Below are 24,751 nucleotides of genomic sequence, written 5' to 3'. Positions count from 1 at the left end.
CATCCAACAGCTCACCAGCGCTGTTGGATGACCACATGGGTTCATGGGTTCCCCCCCCTCCTCGGAACACTTTTGGTAGGTACTAACTATGGCTCAGATATACTCTGACCCAGTCGTCTGGCCATTACAATTTGGCCTTTGTCAAACTTGCTTAAGTCTGCCGCCTTTCCCATTCGAAGAACAAGAATAACAATAATTATTATAACGACTCGCTGGTCATAATGTTTTGGCTCATCAATGTATATGCTGCATATAAAATACATTAACATGTACTGAAAATTTCTTAAAAATCTTATTTACAGTAGTTCAGGAGACCTCCAAACAAAATATCTGTACATGTATTTCAATCATATGAATCTAGCTCAGAAATCAACTATTCATACAGATGTCAAGAGGCTTGTTCAAGCATCAGTTCCTCTAGAAGTAGTAAAGCTTTTGGCTGATATTAACCTTGACTTGTCAAAGTAAGTTGCAGTTTTTTTGGTTTTTTTTTTTTGATCCGTTTATTTCTTTATTTTCATCAGATTATTCACATATGGTAGCATTAGTTGCTAAATATCCCTTTATAGGGAGTTTCAGGATGAAAATTACAAAGGGTGTATGTTTTACTTTGTGTACAACTTATGCAAAATTATTCGTAAGCAAATTCTCTCTCTCTCAGCATAAAATTCAGTTGGTTGGAGTGTGGTGATGATAGTTGCCTTGCTTGCTTTTCTTCCAAAGGATTTGTCAATCCTTGAAAACCTAAGGCCTTAACACGTTCACTGCCAGCTTGATGCAAATGTGCATCAGAAAGTTATGGACTCTGAAATGATAAATGTGACTTTAGAGTGATTTTAATGGTCAAAAATGATGTCACATGGCTTACATGCACTAGGCCAAAAGTTATGTGCGAATGTTATTGTGCCAATATTGTTAATGTTAATCAAACACCAGAATCACAAACCAAAATGTCATTAATCTAGGGAGTACTGTATTTGCATATTTTTTGCTACTACTGTGTGTCATTAAATTAATCCCATTGATGCTGCTTTGTGGTCTGCAAAAAGTTTATTAAATATTACACTGAAATTTAAAAGTAAATTGTAGGACACTGATTTAGCTTTTCAAGCATGCTTGATCTGTATTTATGAAATCACTTAAGTCACCCATCTCTCCCAAATTTATCTTGTGCATATTTGTAAACTTCTTGTTTAATTTTAGTAATAAAATTTGATATGGATTTTATAGCAGCTTAGATAAGTTATAGAATATCTTAATGTACCATTTGAAATTGACTCAAAGTTTGAATAGCATGAAGCTTAATGAGCGGTACTCACCTTAGATAATCTGCTACGTTACGTAGAGTAGGATGGAAGCATAATTTTAAGGCTTAAGGTAGTTTAAAATAATTTAGAATAAGTTAAAATTGTGATGTTTGTACGAACATGGAATTAAAATATGCTCAAGGAAGTAGAAGTGCGCAACTTCATCCCTGGTTGTCATTGAAGAATTAATTTAAACTTTAAAAATATGAGACCGGTGAAGCCAAAAGTCACGAATGACCGACTTTCGTATTAACGTCATCAGTTGGCAATACTAAAGTGAGAAGAAAATGTGTGTTTTAAAGACTTCTATGTTCCCATGATGCATTTTGTAACATGTGGGAATCTTAAGTGCTTGAGATTCCAGACTGGGGAGAGGTTGGTGGGTAGTTTCGTATTTATGACGTTAAGTTTGGTATTACGGCGGAACCATTCTATAATAAGAGCTTCGTATGGAAAAATTTTGTAACGATTTTAATTTTACGATTTTAATGGTCGAATCAACTAAGGAGTTGTGGTTGTGAGAATGTACGTGTTGTGTGAGTTTGGTACTGGATTGACCAGTCCTGAAGCTGTTATAATGGTAGTAAGCCTGTGTGTGTTGGAAGTTTTTGTGGAACCGTACTTTGTGGTAGTGCTTCCAATGTAGCATGCGTTGCAACCTTGTTGACACTTAATTAAATATACAATATTGTTCAGGCGCCTCCGTAGCCAGGTGGGAAGGAGCAGCAGTGCGTAGCACACACTTCTTGATTAGACTGGGGTTCGAGCCCGTCACTACCAAATATGGAGGATGCGGAAAGGTCAAGGGAATGACCACCGCATATTCCCGGAGCAATATGGCCTTAGTTGCTAATGCTCCTAAAAACCAAATAACAAACAAACAAACAATATTGTTCATGTCATTTATTGGGTATTTGTGTGTTTCTTTATATGTATTAAACAGTGACCCTAACTTATTGTATGAAGAAAATATGTGTGATATCAGTGCCTGCGAACACTTGGCTTAACTGTCTAGCGAGACTGCTGTGATAGGGAAGAATAATGCGCGTGTTGTGTTTGGATAAGCTAGTGACATTATTCTTTGCAACGGAAATTATGTGTTGGATTAATTGAAACGGATATTTCCTGGTCTTGAACTTTTTTGTGAGATATTGTAATTCAGCATATAAGTCATCTTGTGAAGAACTGTACTTTATAGCGTTGTGTATTTTATTATAAAGGACGGCCTTTTTTGTACTAAGTGGGTGATGTGATTCGAAATGTAAATATTTCCCTGTGTATTTTTTCTGTAAATCCTGGTTCCTAGTTTGGTGCCTGTTTTGTATATTGTAAGGTTAAGGAAATTGATTTTGTTGTCGACTTCTGTTTCGAGTGCGTATTTTAATGTTACGTATTGTGTTGAATTTAATAAAGAGATTATCAATTGTAGTTCTGTTTCCTATTAAAAGTATGTCATCTGCATAGCGCATATAAAGTTTAATCCCTGGAGGGGAAGGTTGTAGTACTTGGTTTTTGATAGCTGCTAAATAAATCTCTGATAAGGGGGCTGAAATTCTTAGTTCCATGGGGAGGCCAAATATTTGGTTTTGAAACCGAAATTGTCTAGCTTCAAGTAAAAACAAAGTAAGTTCTAAGATATTATTAATGGAAAGAGAGGTGCGATTGACTTAAGTGTTGTCAATCCAAACTCACACCCCAACTTAACATGACAAAACAACTATTAAACAAATACAAACTACGGAAAAATCCTAATGTCATCGTACAAAAAGCCAACAAAGGAGACACTATTGTAATTTTAGATAAAAGCACTTATACCGATAAAATGGAACAGATCCTCTCCGACCAAGACACTTATAAAATCGATAACACATATAACGTCTCCAAACTAAAAAATAAACTCGACGTTATCTTGAGAAGATTAAGATCCAATAAAGAAATTAACTTACACACGCTACAACAGATCAGAATACGCAATAACATCCTTCCACATATGTTTGGCATTACCAAATTACACAAACCTGGCCACCCCCTAAGACCAATAGTTTCTTTTAGCAAGTCTGCTTTCGCTAACCTATCCATCTTTTTAGTAAAAATCATATCACCCCTCACGAGATTTTAAAAATTTTAAAGTTAGCAATACAAATCAAGCATTCAAACAAATAAATTCTGCTATAATTTCCAGTGTAGACAACTTAGCTTCCTTCGATGTTGTTTTGTTATATACAAATGTACATTTGCCTTTCACACTACAAGCTTTACGCAAGTTCCTAATGATTGACAACACTTTAGTCAATCGCACCTCTCTTTCCATTAATAATATCTTAGAACTTATTTCGTTTTACTTGAAGCTAGACACTTTCGGTTTCAAAACCAAATATTTGGCCTCCCCATGGGACTAGGAATTTCAGCCCCCTTATCAGAGATTTATTTAGCAGCTATCGAAAATCAAGTACTACAACCTTACCCTCCAGGGATTAAACTTTATATGCGCTATGCAGATGACATACTTTTAATAGGAAACAGAACTACAATTGATAATCTCTTTATTAAATTCAACACAATACATGACAGATTAAAATACACGCTCGAAACAGTAGTCGACAACAAAATCAATTTCCTTAACCTTACAATATACAAAACAGGCACCAAACTAGGAACCAGGATTTACCAACCTACGGGGACATAAGTTCAAATTAAGAAAGGACAGATGTAGAATAGATGTGCGGAAATTTGCCTTTAGCCAGCGGGCGGTTAATTGCTGGAACAAACTTCCATCTGTCGTTGTAGAAGTTGATAGGTTAAATAAATTTAAGGAGGAACTGGACAGGCATTTGGAGGGAATGGTGTGATTTTTTTTTTTTTTTTTTTTTTGGCTGATGCTGCATAAGCTCCTACACTTGCTTTCTTGCATCATGTGCCACTACTACTACTACTACTACAGGAAAAATACACAGGGAAATATTTACATTTTGAATCACATCACCCACTTAGTACAAAAAAGGCCATCCTTTATAATAAAATTCATAACACTATAAAATACAGTTCTTCACAAGATGACTTATCTGCTGAATTACAATATCTCACAAAAAAGTTCATGACCAGGAAATATCCGTTTCAATTAATCCAACACATAATTTCCGTTGCAAAGAATAATGTCACTAGCTTATCCAAACACAACACAAAAGGGAACACGCACATTATTCTTCCCTATCACAGCAGTCTCGCTAGACAGTTCCATCAAGTGTTCGCAGGCACTGATATTACACTTATATTTTCTTCATACAATAAGTTAGGGTCACTGTTTAATACATATAAAGAAACACACAAATACCCAATAAATGACATGAACAATATTGTATATTTAATTAAGTGTCAACAAGATTGCAACACATGCTACATCGGAAGCACTACCACAAAGTATGGTTCCACAAAAACTTCCAACACACGGGCTTACTACCATTATAACAGCTTCAGGACTGGTCAATCCAGTACCGAACTACATTCTCACAACCACAACCCCTTAGTTGATTCGGCCATTACAATCGTAAAATTAAAATCCAGTTACAAAATTTTTCCATACGAAGCTCTTATTATAGAATGGTTCCGCCGTAATACCAAACTTAACGTCATAAATACGAAACTACCCACCAACCTCTCCCCAGTCTGGAATCTCAAGCACTTAAGATTCCCACATGTTACAAAATGCATCATGGGAACATAGAAGTCTTTAAAACACACATTTTCTTCTCACTTTAGTATTGCCAACTGATGACGTTAATGCGAAAGTCGGTCATTCATAACTTTTGGCTTCACCGGTCTCATATTTTTAAAGTTTAAATTAATTCTTCAATGACAACCAGGGACGAAGTTGCGCACTTCTACTTCCTTGAGCATATTTTAATTCTGTGTTCGTACAAACATCACAATTTTAACTTATTCTAAATTATTTTAAACTACCTTAAGCCTCAAAATTATGCTTCCATCCTACTCTACGTAACGTAGCAGATTATCTAAGGTGAGTACCGCTGATTAAGCTTCATGCTATTTATAGCAGCTTAAAATTAATAATTTTTGAACTTTATTTCTTACTTTCATTTCAGTGTTTAATTTATATTAATCTTGTTTGTTTATAGGCTTAATGACACAGGCGAAGTCATTGGAAAAACCCTTAATGACTGTTGGGTCATTGGAAAATTGTCTGATAGGCGAGAGTTTTATGTTGTTCTTCAACAGAAAAATGCCAATATAGTTGATGTCAATGGTGAGAGATAAAGCAAAATCATATTTTAATTATTTGTATAGTTAACTTTTTAGTCAGTTTATAATAATTTGTTTTGCTTTGCAAATGTCTAGGCACAAATGCACAATCTCTTTAACAAACTACATTTCGAAGAAATAACACTACTACCCTTCAAAATGTATTTCTTGAGGACTGCATAATTGTCCTTCACAAAGTGTGTTAGAAATTCTCTCTCTCTTTTTTTCTTTCCAGCCAGTATTTGTATTTTAAAAGATTTATAAAGCATCCTTTATTATCAATTGCATTCATTTTGGGAGCACTTATACCCTTTAATAATTTTTTCTATGTATATGTGTATACTCTGGTCTTACTGAATTCTACTCAGGACTTTGCACTAGTAAAGGCAGCATTGCTGTTATTTTCACATCAGTAGTTCACACTGCATTCTGTGTGGCATAATATTTTGTTCACTTGAAACAGTGCCCATTCACTTCTGTTAATGTCATACATTTACAGGTATCCCTTGCAATCAGGAGTTAGGAACCAGCAACTGTTGTTCATTAAAATCATGAAAATTTAAGAAAATTCTTAAAGTAATGGGGAAAAAGGGACTACCTTCTCTGTGAATTGGAAACAAAGATGTAACTTTTAAACAGTAGAAATAGAAAAAAATTAGTAATATAAGCTGTATTATTAAGTATTCAGATATGAGCTAAAGAGTCTCGTTTTGGTGAACACTGTTTGGGAGAGGTGGGGAGGAAATGAGGGGTGGAGAGTGATGCCCCTTCATTTCCTTCCTGATCAAAAACTGCTTGAAGGTAACAGGATTGTCCCATGCCAGGTCAAGGAAATTAAGTCTGTATAGTCTGTGTAGTGTGAAATGACATGGAAGTGATAGTGGGAGCATGTTATGGGCCAAATGACTCTGAGGAGTGTGACAGAAATCTCTGGGCAAATTGAATGGGCAAGTAAATAGTGATTGTCTCATTATGGGTGATTTCGAACTACCTCTTATAGGCTGCAATATGCAGAACCAAAATTACATTAAACTGTAAGTTTTTTTTACAGATATGATTTTTGCTAAGGAGTTTTTTTACAGATATGATTTTTGCTAAGGAGCTTAGAAGTGTGGGAACCACCAACAGGCAGTGACTACAGTACCATAAAATGAGTTTGTATCTAAAGAAACCTATGTGATCAAAGGTAAAGGCAAGTGTTTCAATTTTAGGAGGGAACAATAACAGCATGAGATATTCCTTGGGCTCATTTAACTGGAGAGATTACTATAGCTTTTGGATAAAAATATGCTATGGGGAAATATTCAGGGGATTTATTCCTGAAAACACAAAACACACATGTACCAGTGGTCAAGTTCAACAGTGATATTTACAATTAGCATTAGTAGTGGCAAATGATGCAAGAAAGAAAGCTTATACAGCATCAGCCACAAAAAAAAAAAAAAAAAAAAAAAATATATATATATATATATATATATATCCAATTCCCATTTCACCTATCCATTCCCTCCAATAGTTTATCTATTTCTTCCTTGAATCTATTTACTCTATCAACTTCCACAACAACAGATTCAAGTTTGTTCCAAAAATTGAGTTGAGCTTAAGTGGAAATTCACTAGCGATGTAGCGTCAAGCTGGACATACTTGAATGTGTTTGTTTATGATATTGCCTCAAGTTTTATATCTACATGGATAAATCCTATATTCTTTGAAAAGTCTTGACAAGAAATCAAGTTTATGATATTAACCAGAATTTAAAGAGTTAATTTTTAAATACAAAATTAAATTGATGCATTTGCACAAATGACAGACATTGTAAATCAGGATATTATAAGAGCACAACAATGGCAAATGAACCAGTAGTGCAATGGAAGTGCCATGGGAGTATTCCTCCCACACCCATTCCTCGATTCTTTTGATAGAAAAATGGAATGAAATGTCACTGGGACTTATTTAACTTCAAAATTCCAACCTGAATTTTTAGTTTACAGTTGCAGTAAATTCCAAAGTACCCACATATAAAGTTTGTGATTTTATATGAGCAGCAATTCCTTATTCTTTTATTAAATTTTTATTTCTACTTTGTTGCCCACATGAGTGAAATGATTCTCTTTCAGTGATTAAGTGTGACAGCATGCAAAACATAATGGACTATGAGACTAAATGAAGCCTGTTAAGATTGCAGTTATATTACTCACCTTTTTTCATGCCATAAATTGATTCTCATGTACTTTTATCATTTACTCCCCGGTAACCCTTCCTTATATAGGTTGAATATTTTTGTTATTACAGTAGGCTGTCGAAATAATGGCACCACAAATAACAGAACATTGAGATCAGGTGTTCACATACAGTGCCGAAGTATTGCAGTGCCGAAAAAAGAAAACTGAAAGTCACATGATTACTATATTTGTTTACGTTTGCCATTTTGAAAGGGAATTCTGTACTAATATCACAGATTATACCACTGTTTTACATTTATTTTAAATTAAAATCCCCTTACTATGACTCAAAGTTAATAAACCTCATACATAATCCACATTAGGGTCACCCAGAAAGTTAATTCATATACCTAGAGATATATTCACATATATCTCTGGTCGATTTACCTGTTTTGCTGGACGAAAAACCTATCTTGCTATCTATGCCCGAGACCAACGAACTCAACTGCTGAGTGAAAAAAAACCCATAAACATTCCTCGCATCATCGACGGGATTTGAACCCAGGCCGTTTTCGCCTGGTGTCGGGAGGAAGATAATGATACCACTGCTACCCGCACAGACTAAACTTGATATAATAAAGAAAATAGAATGGGACGTAAGTAGGAGTGTATTAATGGCAGAATATAACATTGGATCATCAACATGTTTTTTATGTGCAGTTAATAAAATTACTTTCTTAATCTCTATTTCTTATTTAGCCTCATTATTACTGCATTAAATATATTAAAAATAAAACTTTCTAGATAACAGAAAAATTGAAATAACGGCACCTTGAATCCCCGTAGGTGCCGTTATTCTGAAAGTCTACTGTATTTGTTAATGCATTTAGAGTGTCTTTGAAAGGGTTAATTTCCATACAGAAAAGACTATGGTTCTGGAAATAAATTGCCACCCTGAACTGAAAGGTTAAAGAAAAGCGCTGTATATCCGTTGCTGTGAATAGAACTGATGAGAATATTATTTTTATTTTCCGCTGTATTTATATTCTTTATTGAAGTAATTTTTTAATTGAACAATATTTAAATTCTAAGCATTTTCAGCTTTAGACATTTTCCATGACTTGATTTCCCCAATTTCACATTACTCTTTTTTTGGCCTTTATCAAATTACTGTTGTTGCATTTTTATGTATAGTTATCTGCAGCATATAATTACATTATCTCTTTTTATTTTCTAGAGGAAGTGAAGAAGCTATGTGCAGCCTATTTCCAAAATATCTTTATACTCTATTAAAATTGTTAATGTAAATAGATGTCATGAGATTTCCATAATTGGATGTAGATATCAAGTCACTGTAAATAAATCCTTTATACGATGCCTACTACAATGTGTTTGTATGTATAGAACATTTCATGAGAAAAATATTCTCATTGCTATATAAATTATTCTTTCATTAGTACTGCCTGCATTATAAAAGATGATGCCAAAAACACCAGTTTCCAATTAAATTATTCCCTTCTGTCTCTCTATAATTCTTTTCACAGGTATTAATATTAGAAAAATGTTGCATATATTGGCATAACTCTGTGGGCTGTCTTTGATGAAGAAATCTTCATCAGATTATAAAGTTGTCTTTTTCATTATCATTTATCTTAAGTTTGGTGCTGCCCAACTGGGATTATGCTATGATTGTTGTTTTTCAGATGCAAAATCATGCGTTTTCCATTGTTAAACCTCAGCTGGCTCACATATCAGTATTATTGCTAACATTAGAAATTATGAGGTGGGCTAGCACTGAATCCTGCATCACCTCACTCATAACATCAGTCCACGAAGAACAGTATCCATTTATAACTCCTCCTGTTTGCCTTCTATTATTTAACCATCCCTTTATTTATAGAACTTACTTGTCCCTAACACCACCTTATTCCAATTTAGTAATAGCCATATAGTGCAAGGAAACCACAGATTTTTGCTGCACTGTCTGGAAAAAAAAAGAAGTAGATAAGAAAATACAAATTATTTGCTACCTCCATGCATAGGTAATGATCCAGTTGACCGTTGAATTTATTCAAACTGTCAGCTTCAACTCCTTTGAAGGCAACATGATTGCTGAAACAGGTTGAAAATATTTTACAATCTAGTCTACACCTCTTCCCCTGTAATTTGAAGTTATGTCTGAGTTCTGGAATTCTCTATAACAGGGCGCCTCCATAGCCAGGTGGGAAGGAGCAGCAATGCGTAGCACATGCTTCTTGATTAGACCGGGGTTCGAGCCCGTGCCCACCAAATACGGAGGATGTGGAAAGGTCAGGGAATGACCACCGCATATCCCCGAAGCAATATGGCTAATGCTCCTAAAAACCAAATAACAAACATCTCTATAACAGTGAAAATTCTGCCTTCATTCATTTTACTAACCCCTCACAGAGCCTTAAAACCTCAGTCAGGTCACTTCTTAGGTGTCTGGTTGCCAAGCTCTGTAACCCACATAATTGAACTCTTTCCTCATATTGTCACCATTTTTCTTATCTCACCGTGCGAATTACTCATCTTTGGACCATTTCAAGCTGTCATTTTTTTTTGGATGAGGTCTCCTTACTTGAACGCAGTATTCCAAATGTAGTCTTACAATTGCCTTATACAGTGGTACTATGACTTCTGTATCCCTACAGGATAATGTTCAATAAATCATTGGTATGACAATATTGTCATACCAATGCTGTCTTACCTTGCTACCACTTTTGGCCATTCTTGCATCTTTGTTCAAGTCATCTTGAAGGAGCACTGCTCGGTACTGATCATTAACTTCTTTGTCATCTGCAAATTTTGACATCAAGCCTTCTATCCCATTGACGTTGTTGTTTATTAAAATCAGAAATGGCGATCAAAGAACAGGTTGATATAACGTTCATGTGGAATTGGTTGAAAAGTTTTACTGAAAGCTAAGTATAAATGGTATTTTAAATAAATCTTTGCAATCAGTTCTTCAGTGAAAACCTCATATTAGCTAACTCAAGCTTGATCTTCCCTTAACAAAACCATCTGTGATTCCCTTTGTCTTATAAATCCAGACAGTATTTGAATTTCCCTAAGCCTCAGCTACCTATGAAGGTAACATCTGAAAAATCCAGGCTATAATTATTCCTCCTTTATGCACCTGGTTCCATCATTATTTAATATTACTGTCCCCTAAACCATTTCTCCTCTATGTACCTAATTATTACTCTAACCCAATGTATTCAAAGTTCTTCATGTGGAACCTTTAGCCAGTCTCACCAAGCACTTTAACTGTTCTTGGACTTTTTCAAGGAGTTTTTTAGGTGTAGCCTCTATACCTAGTATTGCAATTGCACAATTGTCTTATACACTGAGTGGACAGAAACCATGGGATACCTACCTAGTAGGCACGCCTTTCGCCCGGATAAGGGCAGTCACACGGTGAGGCATTGAGTCCACTAGTTCACAAAAGTGTTCCACAGGTATTTCCATCCATGCTTGCTACACTGCTGTCCATAATTTTGCCGCATTCCTTGGTGGAGGATCCAAAGCTCGAATGGACTTTTCCACAGCATCCCAAAGATGATTCACAGGGTTCATGTCCATTGAACGCGGAGGCCATTTCCATGGTGGTAAAATTCGGAATTCTCTTTGAACCTAGTCAGCATGGCTCTGTGGGAGGTGCATTATCCTGCTGGAACAGTCCATTGCCCTGTGGGTGCATGATCACCATGAAGAGATGCAGATGGTCTGCAAGGATGGACACGTAACCTGAACTGTTTGGAGATGCATCTAGACATACCAGAGGTCCCAACGTATGCCAGTTAAACACGCCCCAGACCATTACCAACTGTCTACCTGCATGAACAGTTGTTGACATGACAGGTGCATAGCTTCATGCAGTTTCCGCCAGATACGCACCCTTCCGTCCGCTCGAAATAACTGGAAATGGGACTCATCGGACTAGGAGGCCAGTCTTCAATCGTCCAAGTTCCAGTTCCCAATGTTCTTTCACCCAGTTGAGGCATAGTCCTGTGTCGTGGTGTTAGCAATGGGAGTTTGGTGGGTCAGCAGCTCCCATAACTTATTGTGGCTAATGATTGCCTGCTGGTCTTGGTGGAGACATTTCTGGCACCTCCCTTGTTGAAGTCGATGGTGATTTGTGCCACTGTCTCTCTCTCCGGTTGGCTGAAACAATGTGAGACAGACATAGACGGCCTCATTCATCCACCACCTTTCTATGCTCACAGCACTGTCCACAATGAGATATTGCAATTTCTGTACCACCTCCATGATAGTGTGACCCATGCGTCGGTCACCTATTATCTTCCTTCTTTCAAAGTCTGTTAACTCACGACATTTATCGATATTGACATCAAGTTAGTGTCTATGTGAATGCAGTGTGCCTATATACCTGTGAAGCAGTGGTTTCATCCACCAGCGAGAAGGGTGACAGCATTGTGTAGCCCAGGTACTCCACTAATTCTGTCCTTTATGTAATTATAATCTTCCTATCCTCATAACCAATTGAACAACAGGACACATGAGCCTGTCACAGTACTATCTAGAGAATTTAATTTCTGCCTCTGTCATTTTAAATGCAACACCACCCAGTATAAGCTATTTTGAGATTTTTATTTCCCAGTTGTTAAGACCTATCATTTTTCAACATCAAAAGTTTTCACTTATCTGACCATCTCTGAAGCCTATCAAAGTTGTTCTGAAGAATCACTGTTTGATATTGGTGGTCAAGTACTTTTTTCACATTACTGTATCCCTTATATCACTTAAGTTCAGGAAACTAGAAGAGAGTGGTGCAAGAGGCCTGGCTTCTAACCCATCCTGAAGTGCAAGGCTAAACAAATGGTTTCATGATAACCAAGAAATCTAGCTCTGATTTGGCAACTAATATTTTACACATCATTGTAGTGGCTGTGAGTGTAGACAATCAGTTTTGTTTTATAATCTGTATCTTGCAAGGACTGGCATGATTTACAAGGATAATTATTAGTAGTGGCAAATGATGAAAGGAAACAGGCTTATCACCAAAAAAACTACCCACTTCAATCTGTCCATCCCCTTCTAATAATGTATAATTCTTAAATTTCAGATGGCAGTTTGTTCAACAATCAGTTATTTTCTGGCTGAAAGCAAATTTTCACATATCTATCCTGTGGCCATCCTTTTTAATTTAAGGTTTTCTCCTTGTGTGTGTTGTCCCAGAAAGAATACCACCATCATTAAGTTTACCCAATCTAAGTCTTAAACACTTTGATCAGGCCTCCTCACAAGTGCCTAATTTCTGAGCAATTTGCAGACCACAAGACTTCCAGACCTGTATGCAGTACTCAAGAAGCAGCCTAACCATCATATAAGGTTAAATAGTGATTATCCCATTTTTTTTTTTTTTTTTTTATAGTAGTTTGAGTTTTATGATTCTCAATACAAGAATTTTTTTTTTTTTTTTTAAGTACAGGCAAGGAAAAGAGGGGAAATTTAAATGCTTAAAACATTTTGTTTTATTTCAGAATGATTAATTTCTGAAGCTTACAGCCTAAAATTTTCTCCAACCACATTCTTGGAAAAGGTGGTTACTGGTTTGACCACAGTGGACATCCTCAAGAAAGGGTACAGTGGACTCTCAGTATGGATGCAAAACTACAGACATTATTTTATAGAATGAATCTTATTGGCTTCAGGAACAATAATAGCCCAACCAGTCATATGTGGCTTTTGTTAGGATAGTGCAAAAATTAGTTACTTGGAGAGCATTTTTGTAGTTTCTTATTCAACATCAATGCAGCAAATTGTATCCATTTTTTTTTTTTTTTTTTTTACTTAGAGAAAAAATAAATATTTGAATATATTTATGTGCGATTAGATGATATCCATCAGAAAGAAAAAAATAATCCAGTCCATCCCCTTGCTTTGATTGCCTATATTGTCAGTGGCTCTACATGAATAAAACCATAAGCACATTTGTTGATAAAAATGGGGAATCTATTTCCATAGTAACATACCGAAGAAAGAAAAGCAACTTCAGGGCATTTCAAAATATCTGCATATTGAAATATCTCCTTCGCTAGAGTAATGTTAAATGCAAGTTTAAATTTAGTCATATTCCAAATTAAGGTTAATCTGCACTATCTCTGCTTTCAGTTGAAGAATTTCTAAGTCATGTATCAGCATACACACTGAGTTCATGAGTGGCGTAACCAACTCTGCAGATGTGAAAAACAGCTTAGTGGTAAATTCAGAGGTTGACAAACAGACTGAAAACCTTTAATTTTATGATACATTTAACAACATAAAACTGGACACGCTCCCACAATAATACATGGCCGACCGGGCTAGCCAGTTAGGTAAAGTGCATGCCTGGCAAACCAAAGGTCGCAGGTTCGATTCCCGTCTTGGGCTTGGATCACGGTAAAATGCAAAAATTTTGGGAGGTGCATAGAAGCTGATGCGCCAACAACTAACAAAAAAAAAAAAAAAAAAAAAAACAATACATAAATGTATTATTGTGGTAGTAATACATACATATAATAATAAATAAAGACATTCAATGGATTCATAATTAGACATGTATTAAGATTTTGGTGCCAACAGATTAAATTAAAAAGTTTCAGTTTTTTATTAAAACATACACTGTTTTAATAAAAGCCATGGGACATTTGCAGTTATGAACAAAATATTTATTTAAAGAAATGAGTGTTGGTCCATCTTTGGCTGTAATGACTTCTTCAATATGATGCAGTTACAACAGCTGCTAATTTCTGGTAGAAAATCAGTGTTGTTACATTCCACTCCATCTTTAAAGCATTTGTGAGCTCTGCTAATAAATACAGATATAGTGCTAATCTTGGCCTCTACCTAATTCTGTGTTCCAATTCATCCCAAAGATGTTTGGATTGTCAAAAGCTGGTGATTTAATGTTATTCTCTTTCAACCACATATTCAGTCTTGGCTTTGTAACATAGAACATTTTCATGCATTAGAATTGCTTCCATAAATTTTTTTTGTAGTTATCCAGAACATCAGTGTAAGGTACAGCATGTTATGGTTTTATGTACTGCAACCAAATCCATACAATGAAAAACAACCCCAGACATCCTCCTCCTTCCAAATGGGTTCGACACATTCGGGTCATAAATGTTCTTTGACACAGGTCTGCCAGACAAGAAGAGGGCATGCAGTGTAATTTGTTACTCCAGTTCATATTTTATGTGGCTTGCACTATGTCATTTGATGATGTGCACCTGTCGTTATCAAAGGATTGTGGGGGGTATAGCTCTTCTGTAAAATATGGCATGGCTCTACATGTCATGGAAACAGGTTTTCTTGTGGCTGGTTACAGTTCCAAATTGGTAAAACTAGTTGAAATTCACTGGAGTGGGCTCATATGAGCCACTTGTTAAAAAAAAATCAGTTTGAGAAAATAAGATGTTTTAATTGGAGATGACCACCTTCAGCAGAAATTCTCGGCAAGTTTTTTAAGAAATGGGCAGCACATCCCTGGCAGTAAACAGCTCTCAAAGCATGCCAGCTCCAGTCAGTCAGTATTTTACACGCCATCTGATCATTTCTTGAGCTCAATATCACCTCTGGACTTCAATTTTTTTCAACATATTTCCAGCTGTTGATCTATAAATGTTTAAATCCTGAAGAATAGCACATACAGATGTTTTCCCCACATGATACCTATCATCTTTTCAAACTCTGCAGCAGCTTTTTCCATGTCTTGTCATTGTACAAATTTGAGCTCCAGTCTAATCATCTTTATAAATCTAAATGCATATTCTGTAGTCACATTTTCTGGCAGGCAGAGGGTTTCCCCACAAATTTTGTTAGGACAGTATGTAAAAAAGAGTTGGGTTCAAAATTTGGGCTGGAATTTTCAGTTTCTGTAATCTTTGGTATCATTTTTGCAGTTTCACACTAACCATACTTGAGCACATGTGTAATCATACTGCAAGTGAAATCTGTAGAAGTAAAGCAGTTATATTTAATTAAATTCTTCATGAAAGCAGGCTGAAAACCATTTGATATTCAGACTTAGTACAGTTTGGGAATGATGCACTGTTGAAAACAGGCATTCAAGTACAGCTGTGAGAAATCTCCATGATGTACAGTTATAAACAGTAATCACAAAGTTGACAAGTGTATTCTGTACAACTGCTACATTTCTGTGTACAAAATCTTGTAAGCAAATATCAGTGCTCTTAGTGCAGAGCACCTTCCAGACTTATGGTCAGAAACCATTGAAAACAAGGTGAGGTTTTCTCTAAACACTTTTGACAGAGTGTCACAATAGGGAGAAGAATGCATTTCTTGATTAGTGGGATATGTAATGAGACAGCATCATCACTATACATTTGAGAGCAAAGGGGCAGGCATGGAATGATAATACAAGGAGACGGCAAAGCAACTAAGCAAACCCTTAGCCATAATTATGAGAGCATCTTGGGACTCGGGGGAGGTTCCCATGCACTCGAGATGTGCAAATGTATCCCCAATTCACAAAGGGGGATCGAAGGGTGACACGAGTAATTACAGACCAGTAGTTTAACTTCTGTTCCGGGTAAAATAATGGAGTCACTGGTTAAAGGTCACTGGTTAATGGAGTCACTGGTCACAGGATCATCTAGACAAGACTGCAGCAATAATTCAGACACAGCATGGGTTTGTTAAGGGAAAGTCTTGTCTGCCAAATTTGATAGGATATTATGATGTGGTACAAAGGAACTGGATGCAAAAAATAATTTTGATATCATATATTTGGATTTCAGGAAAGCTTTTGACACTGTTGCGCATGGAAGACTATTGTACAAATTGGAGCAGAATGGTATTAAGGGTAAGTTGCTACAATGGATAAAAGGATGGTTAAGTGGGAGAAGACAGAGGGTGGTAATCAATGGGTGTTGCTCTTCGTGGACTAATGTTATTAGTGGAATCCCACAGGGTTCGGTGTTGGGTCCACTGTTGTTTTGTATATTTATCAATGATATTGATGAAGGTATATCAGGCTTAATGTCGAAGTTTGCAGATGATACAAAGGTTAGCAGGGTTGTTAATGACAGTAATGGCAGTGTGCTACTGCAACAGGATCTAGATAATTTGGGCAGATGGGCTAAGAAGTGGCAACTGAAGTTTAACCTTGACAAATGCAAAGTACTGCATATGGGTAGAAGTAACCCCAGAGAAATGTACCAACAGTGTGGTACTACACTTAAGGTGGTAGAAAATGAAAAAGACCTGGGAGTAATTGTGCAGTCAGATATGAAGTTTTCTGAGCAATGCAGACAGGCTGCCAGGGCAGGTCATGGGGTTTTGTCAATGATATATAGGAATTTTGCTAGCAGGGAGAAGGAGGTGATTTCCCTCTGTATAAGGCAATGGTCAGGCCACATCTTGAGTACTGCGTACAGGTCTGGAGGCCTCATTTTAGGAAGGATGTAGATTTACTTGAGTGTGTACAGAGAAGGGCAACAAGATTGGTGAGGGGAATGAAGGGATCCTCTTACCAAGAGAGGCTTAAGTTCTGCAAATTGCAGTGGCTGGAGACTAGGCACCTGCACGGTGATCTGATTGAGTTGTATAAGGCCTTGAATGGGTTGAGCACGCTGAATTCTGATGGGATCCTTCCACTTGTTCAGATTACCAACCTACGGGATCATAAGTTCAAATTAAGAAAGGACAGATGTAGAATAGATGTGGGGAAATTTGCCTTTAGCCAGCGGGTGGTTAATTGCTGGAACAAACTTCCATCTGTCGTTGTGGAAGTTGATAGGTTGAATAAATTTAAGGAGGAACTGGACAGGCATTTGGAGGGAATGGTGTGATTTTTTTTTTTTTTTGGCTGATGCTGCATAAGCTCATACACTTGTTTTCTTGCATCACATGCCACTACTACTACTATTAGCCATATAGTGCAAAGAAGCCACAATCTTTTTGCTGCACCAGCCAAAAAAGGAAAAAGTTGATAGAAAATAGACTGATTATGTGCTTCCCTCCTCACATAGGTAACTATTCAGTTAACTTTTGAATTTCTTCAAACTACCTGCAGAAGGCAACATGTTCTACTAATCAACAACTTGCTGCCTAAAACAAAATCCAGGAGCAAGCTTATGGCTTCAGTCTTCCAAGACTGATAGGTTAATTTGTAAAAATTTTTGGAGCATGGTATTATAATAAATGCCCAGTATTATTCTGATTTCCTGATGGTAGTGAAGGTAAAGTTGAAGAAAGAATGTCCCAAAAAGGTTAAGAAATGGATCATTCTTCTTCAAGACATTTGGCCATATACCAGCAATAAGACTATTGCAGTATTGGCTTAGGCGATCTACAATTGCCCTTCTCACAGACTACAGAAAGTCTTCACCTCTTTGACCATTAAAAGAATGTTAAAAGTTTTACAGCAACATGGCAATGCAAGAATGTTATCCATTGGCAACAAACAGTCCTAAAGCATTCTTGGCTGCAGGGATACTAGTACTCTGTGTGTATATGTATCACAAATTTAGCAGGGTAGATGCTTGGTCTTCCTAGTGTTCCTCAAACCACTATCACAAATTTAAAATAGTGGATGGTTGCATTACTTTGAAGGTACCACTTTTTGTAGCACTAAAAATGCAAAATTGTTGGGTATATCTGATCCACATGATGTTCTGATGTGCTCTGGCATCCACAGTACCCTCCAGTTGGATAAGGTAATCAAATATATGCCACAAAAATATGCTCCATACCATTACTTCTACATCTGCAGAAATACTGACCCCAGAATAATCCGAAGAAAGATCTGCATCCATAGTGGACAGTTTCAGCAAACTTCTCCAATCCTGTCTTGGAAAGGAAATTTCTTTTCCAATCAACATTTATTGCCACCTCTGCTTCTTATGAAGACTCATTTAGTTGCACAAAGAAATTGTGGAACAATATAAAATTAACTTTGCTACAAATCAATCATATTCCTATAACCTACTGCTTATTGTTACAAAACTCAATAAAGCTATCCAAACTTCATGAAATATTTCTACTGGACCAGATGGTATTTATTACATAATGCTCCACCACCCTACTGCAATTTTACAACAAAATCTTTGACAAGAATGTGTACCCTGATATATGCCACCAATCAATTGTGGTAGCCATGGCAAAACTAGGGAAAGGTGCCTCCTCCTCCTCCTCCCCCAGCAGTTATATATATCTCTGATCAGTTTATGAAAAATCCTAGAAAAGGCGGTTCACAAAAGACTTGTCTGGATCATTGAAGATCAGGATGCCGTATCACCCCACCAATTTGGTTTCTGTCATAACAGGTCTGCAACTGCTATCCACATTAAAGTTACAACATGAGTTAATGGTAACTTTTGATATTAATAAAGCATTCACCACCACCTGGAGATATGGAATTATTATTAGAAGAGCAAGTGAAGACAATGGGCCTAGGAATGGAGAAACAAAAACCAACAAGAAATTACATGAAATAACTCCTAATCCACAAATGTGGGACACCGACATTAGGAAAAATCAGAAGGCATACTGCTTGCTAGACTACAAAATGGCCACGCACATATTAAGTGTCATCATCTTCTCTTGGCTAATGAAAATTGTCCCCCCTCTGTTCTCAATGCCAAGTTCAACTTTCAGTAAAAAACTATCCTTTTGGTATGTCCTTGCTTCAGATATTTCAGATTACTAGGCTACCAGAGTTTGTAATCAGAATGCATCTAACCTTCAACAGATTTTAGTTAACTCTTCAAATCTAGAACTGTTTAATTTCATTCCACAAATCTTAACAAAACATGAGTTACATTTCAAAAACTAGAATGTTACATCTTGGCCTTTGATGCCCCTGTGTTGTAAAACCCTTAAGCAACAACAATCCACAGGAGCAGTCCACATGACTGCTCCTGTATCTCTTGGTTCCAAGCACTGTTGCAACCAGAAACAGTTGGTATGTGACTTCCTTCAAGGTCTCCTGCTTCCATAGGATTCTTTGCATGGTGTAGGTACTGATGCTATGGGGGGGTTGTCCCTGCATTAAATGCAGAGGTTAATTGGACCATTGTTTGGCACAGATTACGCTTGATAATCCAATCTAAATGTTGAACACCTTGCTCACTCCACTTTATGTTTTTGGCCACTCTTGCATCTGTTCACAGATGTCTTCCAGGCATTTTTCCACTCATTAAAATTTCAAGTGAAACTACTTGAACATTAATTATTATTTTTTTTTTGTTAGTTGTTGGCACATCAGTTTCTGTGGCCATAATGCACCTCCCAAGGTTTTTGCACTACTCTGATCCAAGCCTGAGGCGGGATTCGAACCCGTGACCTTTGGGTTGCCAGGCAGGCACTTTACCCACCCGGCTAGCCCGGTCGGCAATTCAATTAAGTGCAAGATAAAAACTATAGCTGACCTAATCAAAAATAAGGGTGCTGTTTTCACTCCCCCCCCCTGTTTAGCAGTTCAGTGTATGGAGTAAATTAAAGAGGAGGGAATGACTAAAATAGAAGAAATTTGGATACCTTCTGTATTACTGAGGTAGAAAAAGTCAAAGTAAAACTTTATTCTAAAATATTTTATAAGTTGGATCTTTATTATGTGGATGATAATGTGCTGTTAAGAGCCTGCAAGATCATCAACAATCTCTTGATAAAACAAAGGTTGTAGAGAATTTACCAAAAAAAAGTTAGCAATTATGGAGAGAAGGAAAATTCAGATTGCAGAAAACACAATAAAAATTTGGAAAATGGTTAGTAACTTTTTATATCTAGGAACAATAGAATAAGCAGAGCAGGAAGCCAGATCTATCAATTCATTTGGAGCAAAAAAAAAAAAAAAAGCCATTTATAAAAATAAGTTAGTGTGTTGGACTATCATTTGCCCAAATCACTCCAACATTACATGGCATGCAATCATGTGTCATATTGGGGCATTATGGTGCCACGAGCTGAGTAGCAAATACAGGAATTGATCAAAATTTAATCTTCAGAAATGGAACAATAGATGAAATAAAAAAATCCTGTGCTAATAAATATTCACAGGTAAATAAAGAAAACTTAGGGCAAGGGAAACATAAAAACAGTGGGAGAGGGGAGATTAAAAAGGGTCAGATTACTGTTTCTGATGTCAGTGTTTGCTCAGATCATGTCAGTGAAATTATTCATGTAGGGATGAAATCCTTTATTCTACACTCCATCTTAAAATCTCGTCCTTTACCTAAACTTTGGTTTTCCAATTGAACAACCTTAGGTTGTGTTAAGGCTGTGCAAGAGAAGAATGTTGCATATTGTTATTGGCTTATATCCAAATCTCCAGGTTCATTTTCTGCCTACACCAAAGCTCACAACAATTGTAAAGCAGTATTAATCAATCCAAACTAGATTTCGAACGAGCTAAGGTTCAGAATACTTGCTTCTTGTCCAAATGGTAGTCAAACATCCTGGTCTCTTGCCGAAGCTATTGGCCACAGTTTTTGCCCATCATTATTCTCAATCACCTCTCTCAAAACCAGATGGTTCTACTGCCACTTCAGCCAAAGATAAAGCTAACTTACTAGCATCCTACTTTTCTTCCAACTCATGCACTGTTGATCTTGGAAAACCACCTCCTACCATTCCCAATACACTTCATTCAAAGCCTCCTGTGAATTTCCGTCAAAATGATTTTGAATAATCTCGATGCTAAGAAAGCTGTAGGTCCTGATGGTTATTTCTCCACTTGTTCTCAAAATCTGTGCTCCTGAACTTACTCCTGTTCTGTGTCACCTTTTTTCACTTTCTTACTCCAAAGGTGTTTTCCCTTCTGCTTGGAAATTTGCTCTATCCAGCCAGTTCCTAAAAAGGGTGACGAGTCCCTGCCATCCAATTATCAGCCCATTGTGCTTACTGCTACTCTTTCTAAAGTAATGGAGAAATCAATTAACCGCCAACTCAAACTATCTAGAAACCTTCCATCTGATCAACAATCACCAGTATGGATTCTGTCAGTGTTGATCCACTGGTGATATTCTGGCTTATGTTAACCATCTATGAACAAATTCAATGGAAAAGTTTGGTGAAACTCAATCATTTGCACTTGACATTTCAAAGGCTTTTGATCATGTTTGACATAAAGGCCTTCTAAATAAGCTTCCATCTTATGGTTTGCCAACTGTTTTTCCAATTGGGTATCTAGTTTTCTCTCTTCACTGCTTTCTGCAGGTAATGGTAGATGGCTGTCTTCTAACCTCTCCACTAATGTTCCCCAGGATTCAGTTATTTCTCACACTCTTTCCTTGAATGACCTTCTTCAATTGGCTGGAAGTCCTACCCATAGTTTTGCTGATAATAGTGCATTGCATTCCAGTTTAAGAAGCCTTGCCCTGCTCAAACAGTTTCAACTTCCAAATATCCACTACCAATTCCTTAAATGCTGATTTTCTTGCAGTTTTCCAGTAGGGCATAGATAACTTAGTTGATTCCAATCCTTCTAAAGCTCAGTCCTGTCTTATATTTTGAAAAAAGGATTCTTATGCTTTTCAATGACACTGATTTCTAGGCAAGATCATATACCTCTATTGGGGATTATCCTGACTTCTATCCTCTCTTAGCATATGCACATTACAAATATTGCTTCCTCTGCATCTAAAAAACTGAATTTTCTCTTTCGCTCTCGGCATTACTTTTCTTCCAAACAGCTGTTCACTCTGTACAGATAGCAAATCTGCCCTACCATGGAATATTGTTCCCACATTTGGGGCAGTGCCCCCAAAACCTCTCTCAGACTTCTAGATTTCATTCAAAACATGGCAGTTAGGTTAATTAATGACATGTTTAACAGTGTCTACACTCTTATGTCTATGAGACAGAGTGGAGACACTTTCTGCTGCATGCCTTTTCTATGGATACTTTCATGGGCACTGTTCTTCTGAACTGGCTCTTATAATTCCTGCTCTCTCTTCCAAAGCAGTCTGAACATATGCTGAAATCAGTCAACATCCTTTTAATGTCCAACTCCAAACTCACAGAACCAAATTTTCTTTTTACTCATTTATTCATGCATCTTTTTTTTCTGGAACAACCTTCCTTCATATGTAATTCCTGCAAATTACAATCTACAGAAATTCAAGTTTAATGTCAACAAGTATCTTCTTTCATCCTCTCAATGTTTGGCCCATGCATGGTACTAAGTACTCTAGGTTGATACCTCTCACATTTGGAGTTTTCATGAAGGAAAAAAAAAAAAAAAAATCAGGGGAATAGGCCCATTAGCAGACCAGAGGAAAGTGGATCAATGGTATCAAGTATCATAAGGAAGCATGTTAACTCTTGTTAAGGCTAAAAATCCAACAGGAAATAGGACAGTACAGAAGCAAATAGTGAATGGAAGGCTGATAGCTGGGACTGATTTGTCTTTCTGGACCACCAGGGCGATCACTTTTACACCCACTGGGTATATAAGATATGTGAATAATGATGAGATCAATGTACTTTGTTGTAAACTTAGTTTGCTCTTGATTATGTATACAACTGAGACTTGCTAATCCTTGCTATTGACAGTTTAGGGTATAAGCCATATATTTAAGTGAATATGTAATTTTATAGATTAATGATAAGCTGATCTTTAAAATTACAGTTAGTCAGACCAAAAGTACCGCTAATATCCAGAGCTGTGTTGCGTCTCAAATTAGTAATATAACTAAGCTGTAATAGCCACCAGTACATAATAGCAATTCTGTGCAGGGTAAGATATGTTAAAAAAAAATCTCTTCTATTAGTTATTCTATTATTTTTATATCCAAAATTTTACCTGTAAATAAAGAACCTCAAAAAACTAAATATAAATCTTGTTTATCATGATTGTTATCCATTGTTCTTAATTCTTTAACTGCTGTTAAAAATGAATAAATATTGGATTCCATTGATAGTGATAAAGCAGTTTAGGTAATATAACTAATTTAATTAATAAAGTGGAGTGAGTATACTAATACATATTTGTTATATACTTTGGTATTTCCTCTACATACAGAGTACTTACCTGAATTCTCCCCCCCCCCCCCCAAAAAAAACCAAGAAAAGACAGTACAAATTACATTATGAACATGATAGGCTTGATCAACAGAAACTGAAAATGCACTGACAGCTAAGTATACCCTGTAAATACAATAATTACATCAATAAGTGAAGGTTAAAAGGAAGATAAAACACACATACACAGAGAGAGTACCTTGAGAACACTTCAAGTTAGATATCCATAATCAGTATTTTATATTGTATAAATCTACTTTGATGCACTGATGGAGAGCAACGGAACAGTTTGCTGGAAGTACTTCCTAGGCAATTCCTTCTGCTTTTATTATGTATATTTGAAACACCTTGACTTCATTTTTTTCTACCTGTTATTTTTCCTGTTCATTTTATTAATCACTAATATTTTGGGGAGTTTTATTTTTCATTCATTTAGTTTTGCCGATGCAGAACACGTCTGCTTTCTTGCATCATTTGTCTATTTGAATTCAGCACATGAAGCTTCAGCCATGTACTTTTCTGTATTTTTACTGATGCCATTGTCTACATATACAGAAAACCATTTCTGCCTCATGGATCACGATTCCACTAGTATTTTCTGTTTCCACAACTAGCTTTACATCACTTACCTACACAAGTACTGTATTTACAAAGCGTAAGCGTTTTGTGAGCTTCTGCAGATTAAATCTTTCTCATTCGCAATAAAGAAGTTCTTGTACTCTTTTTCCTTTCATTAAAGCTGTGTTTTTTACATTAAAAATTTCAAAGAATATGTTTTAATTTCTTATTCGCACTGTTTCAAATACTCATGTGAAATTACTAATAAACCGATCACTTCCTGTATTAAGTAATTTTTGTACTGTAATTTATTATTGACTTTCAATTTTTTCTTTTTCACTTATGGATACATAATTACTAATCTAAATTTGTTTGTATAGGCATCTTGACAAACAGGCGGATATATCATACACCAGGTATCTTCTATAATTTTTATACAACACTATACAGCAA

At 36.4% G+C, this 24,751-nt stretch overlaps 1 protein-coding gene across 2 annotated transcripts in view; it reads left to right on the top strand.

Moving 5' to 3' along the window:
* Ccz1 (vacuolar fusion protein CCZ1) overlaps positions 1-9,098 on the top strand; it is an 80,388-nt gene extending 71,290 nt beyond the window's left edge. For both annotated transcript variants that reach the window (XM_090371492.1, XM_090371491.1), the window contains exons 11-13: positions 303-464; positions 5,441-5,568; positions 8,964-9,098. In XM_090371492.1, coding sequence (XP_090227618.1) covers positions 303-464; positions 5,441-5,568; positions 8,964-9,019 — 346 coding nt within the window. In that variant the 3' untranslated portion in view covers positions 9,020-9,098. The remainder of the gene's footprint in view (positions 1-302; positions 465-5,440; positions 5,569-8,963) is intronic.
* Positions 9,099-24,751: the final 15,653 nt, after the last annotated feature.

The sequence above is a fragment of the Mastigoproctus giganteus genome, chromosome 4 (genome assembly GCF_048544385.1).
Source record: "Mastigoproctus giganteus isolate SK-2022 chromosome 4, ASM4854438v1, whole genome shotgun sequence".
NCBI lineage: Eukaryota > Metazoa > Arthropoda > Arachnida > Uropygi > Thelyphonidae > Mastigoproctus > Mastigoproctus giganteus.
This window is presented reverse-complemented; position numbering and strand designations above follow the sequence as displayed.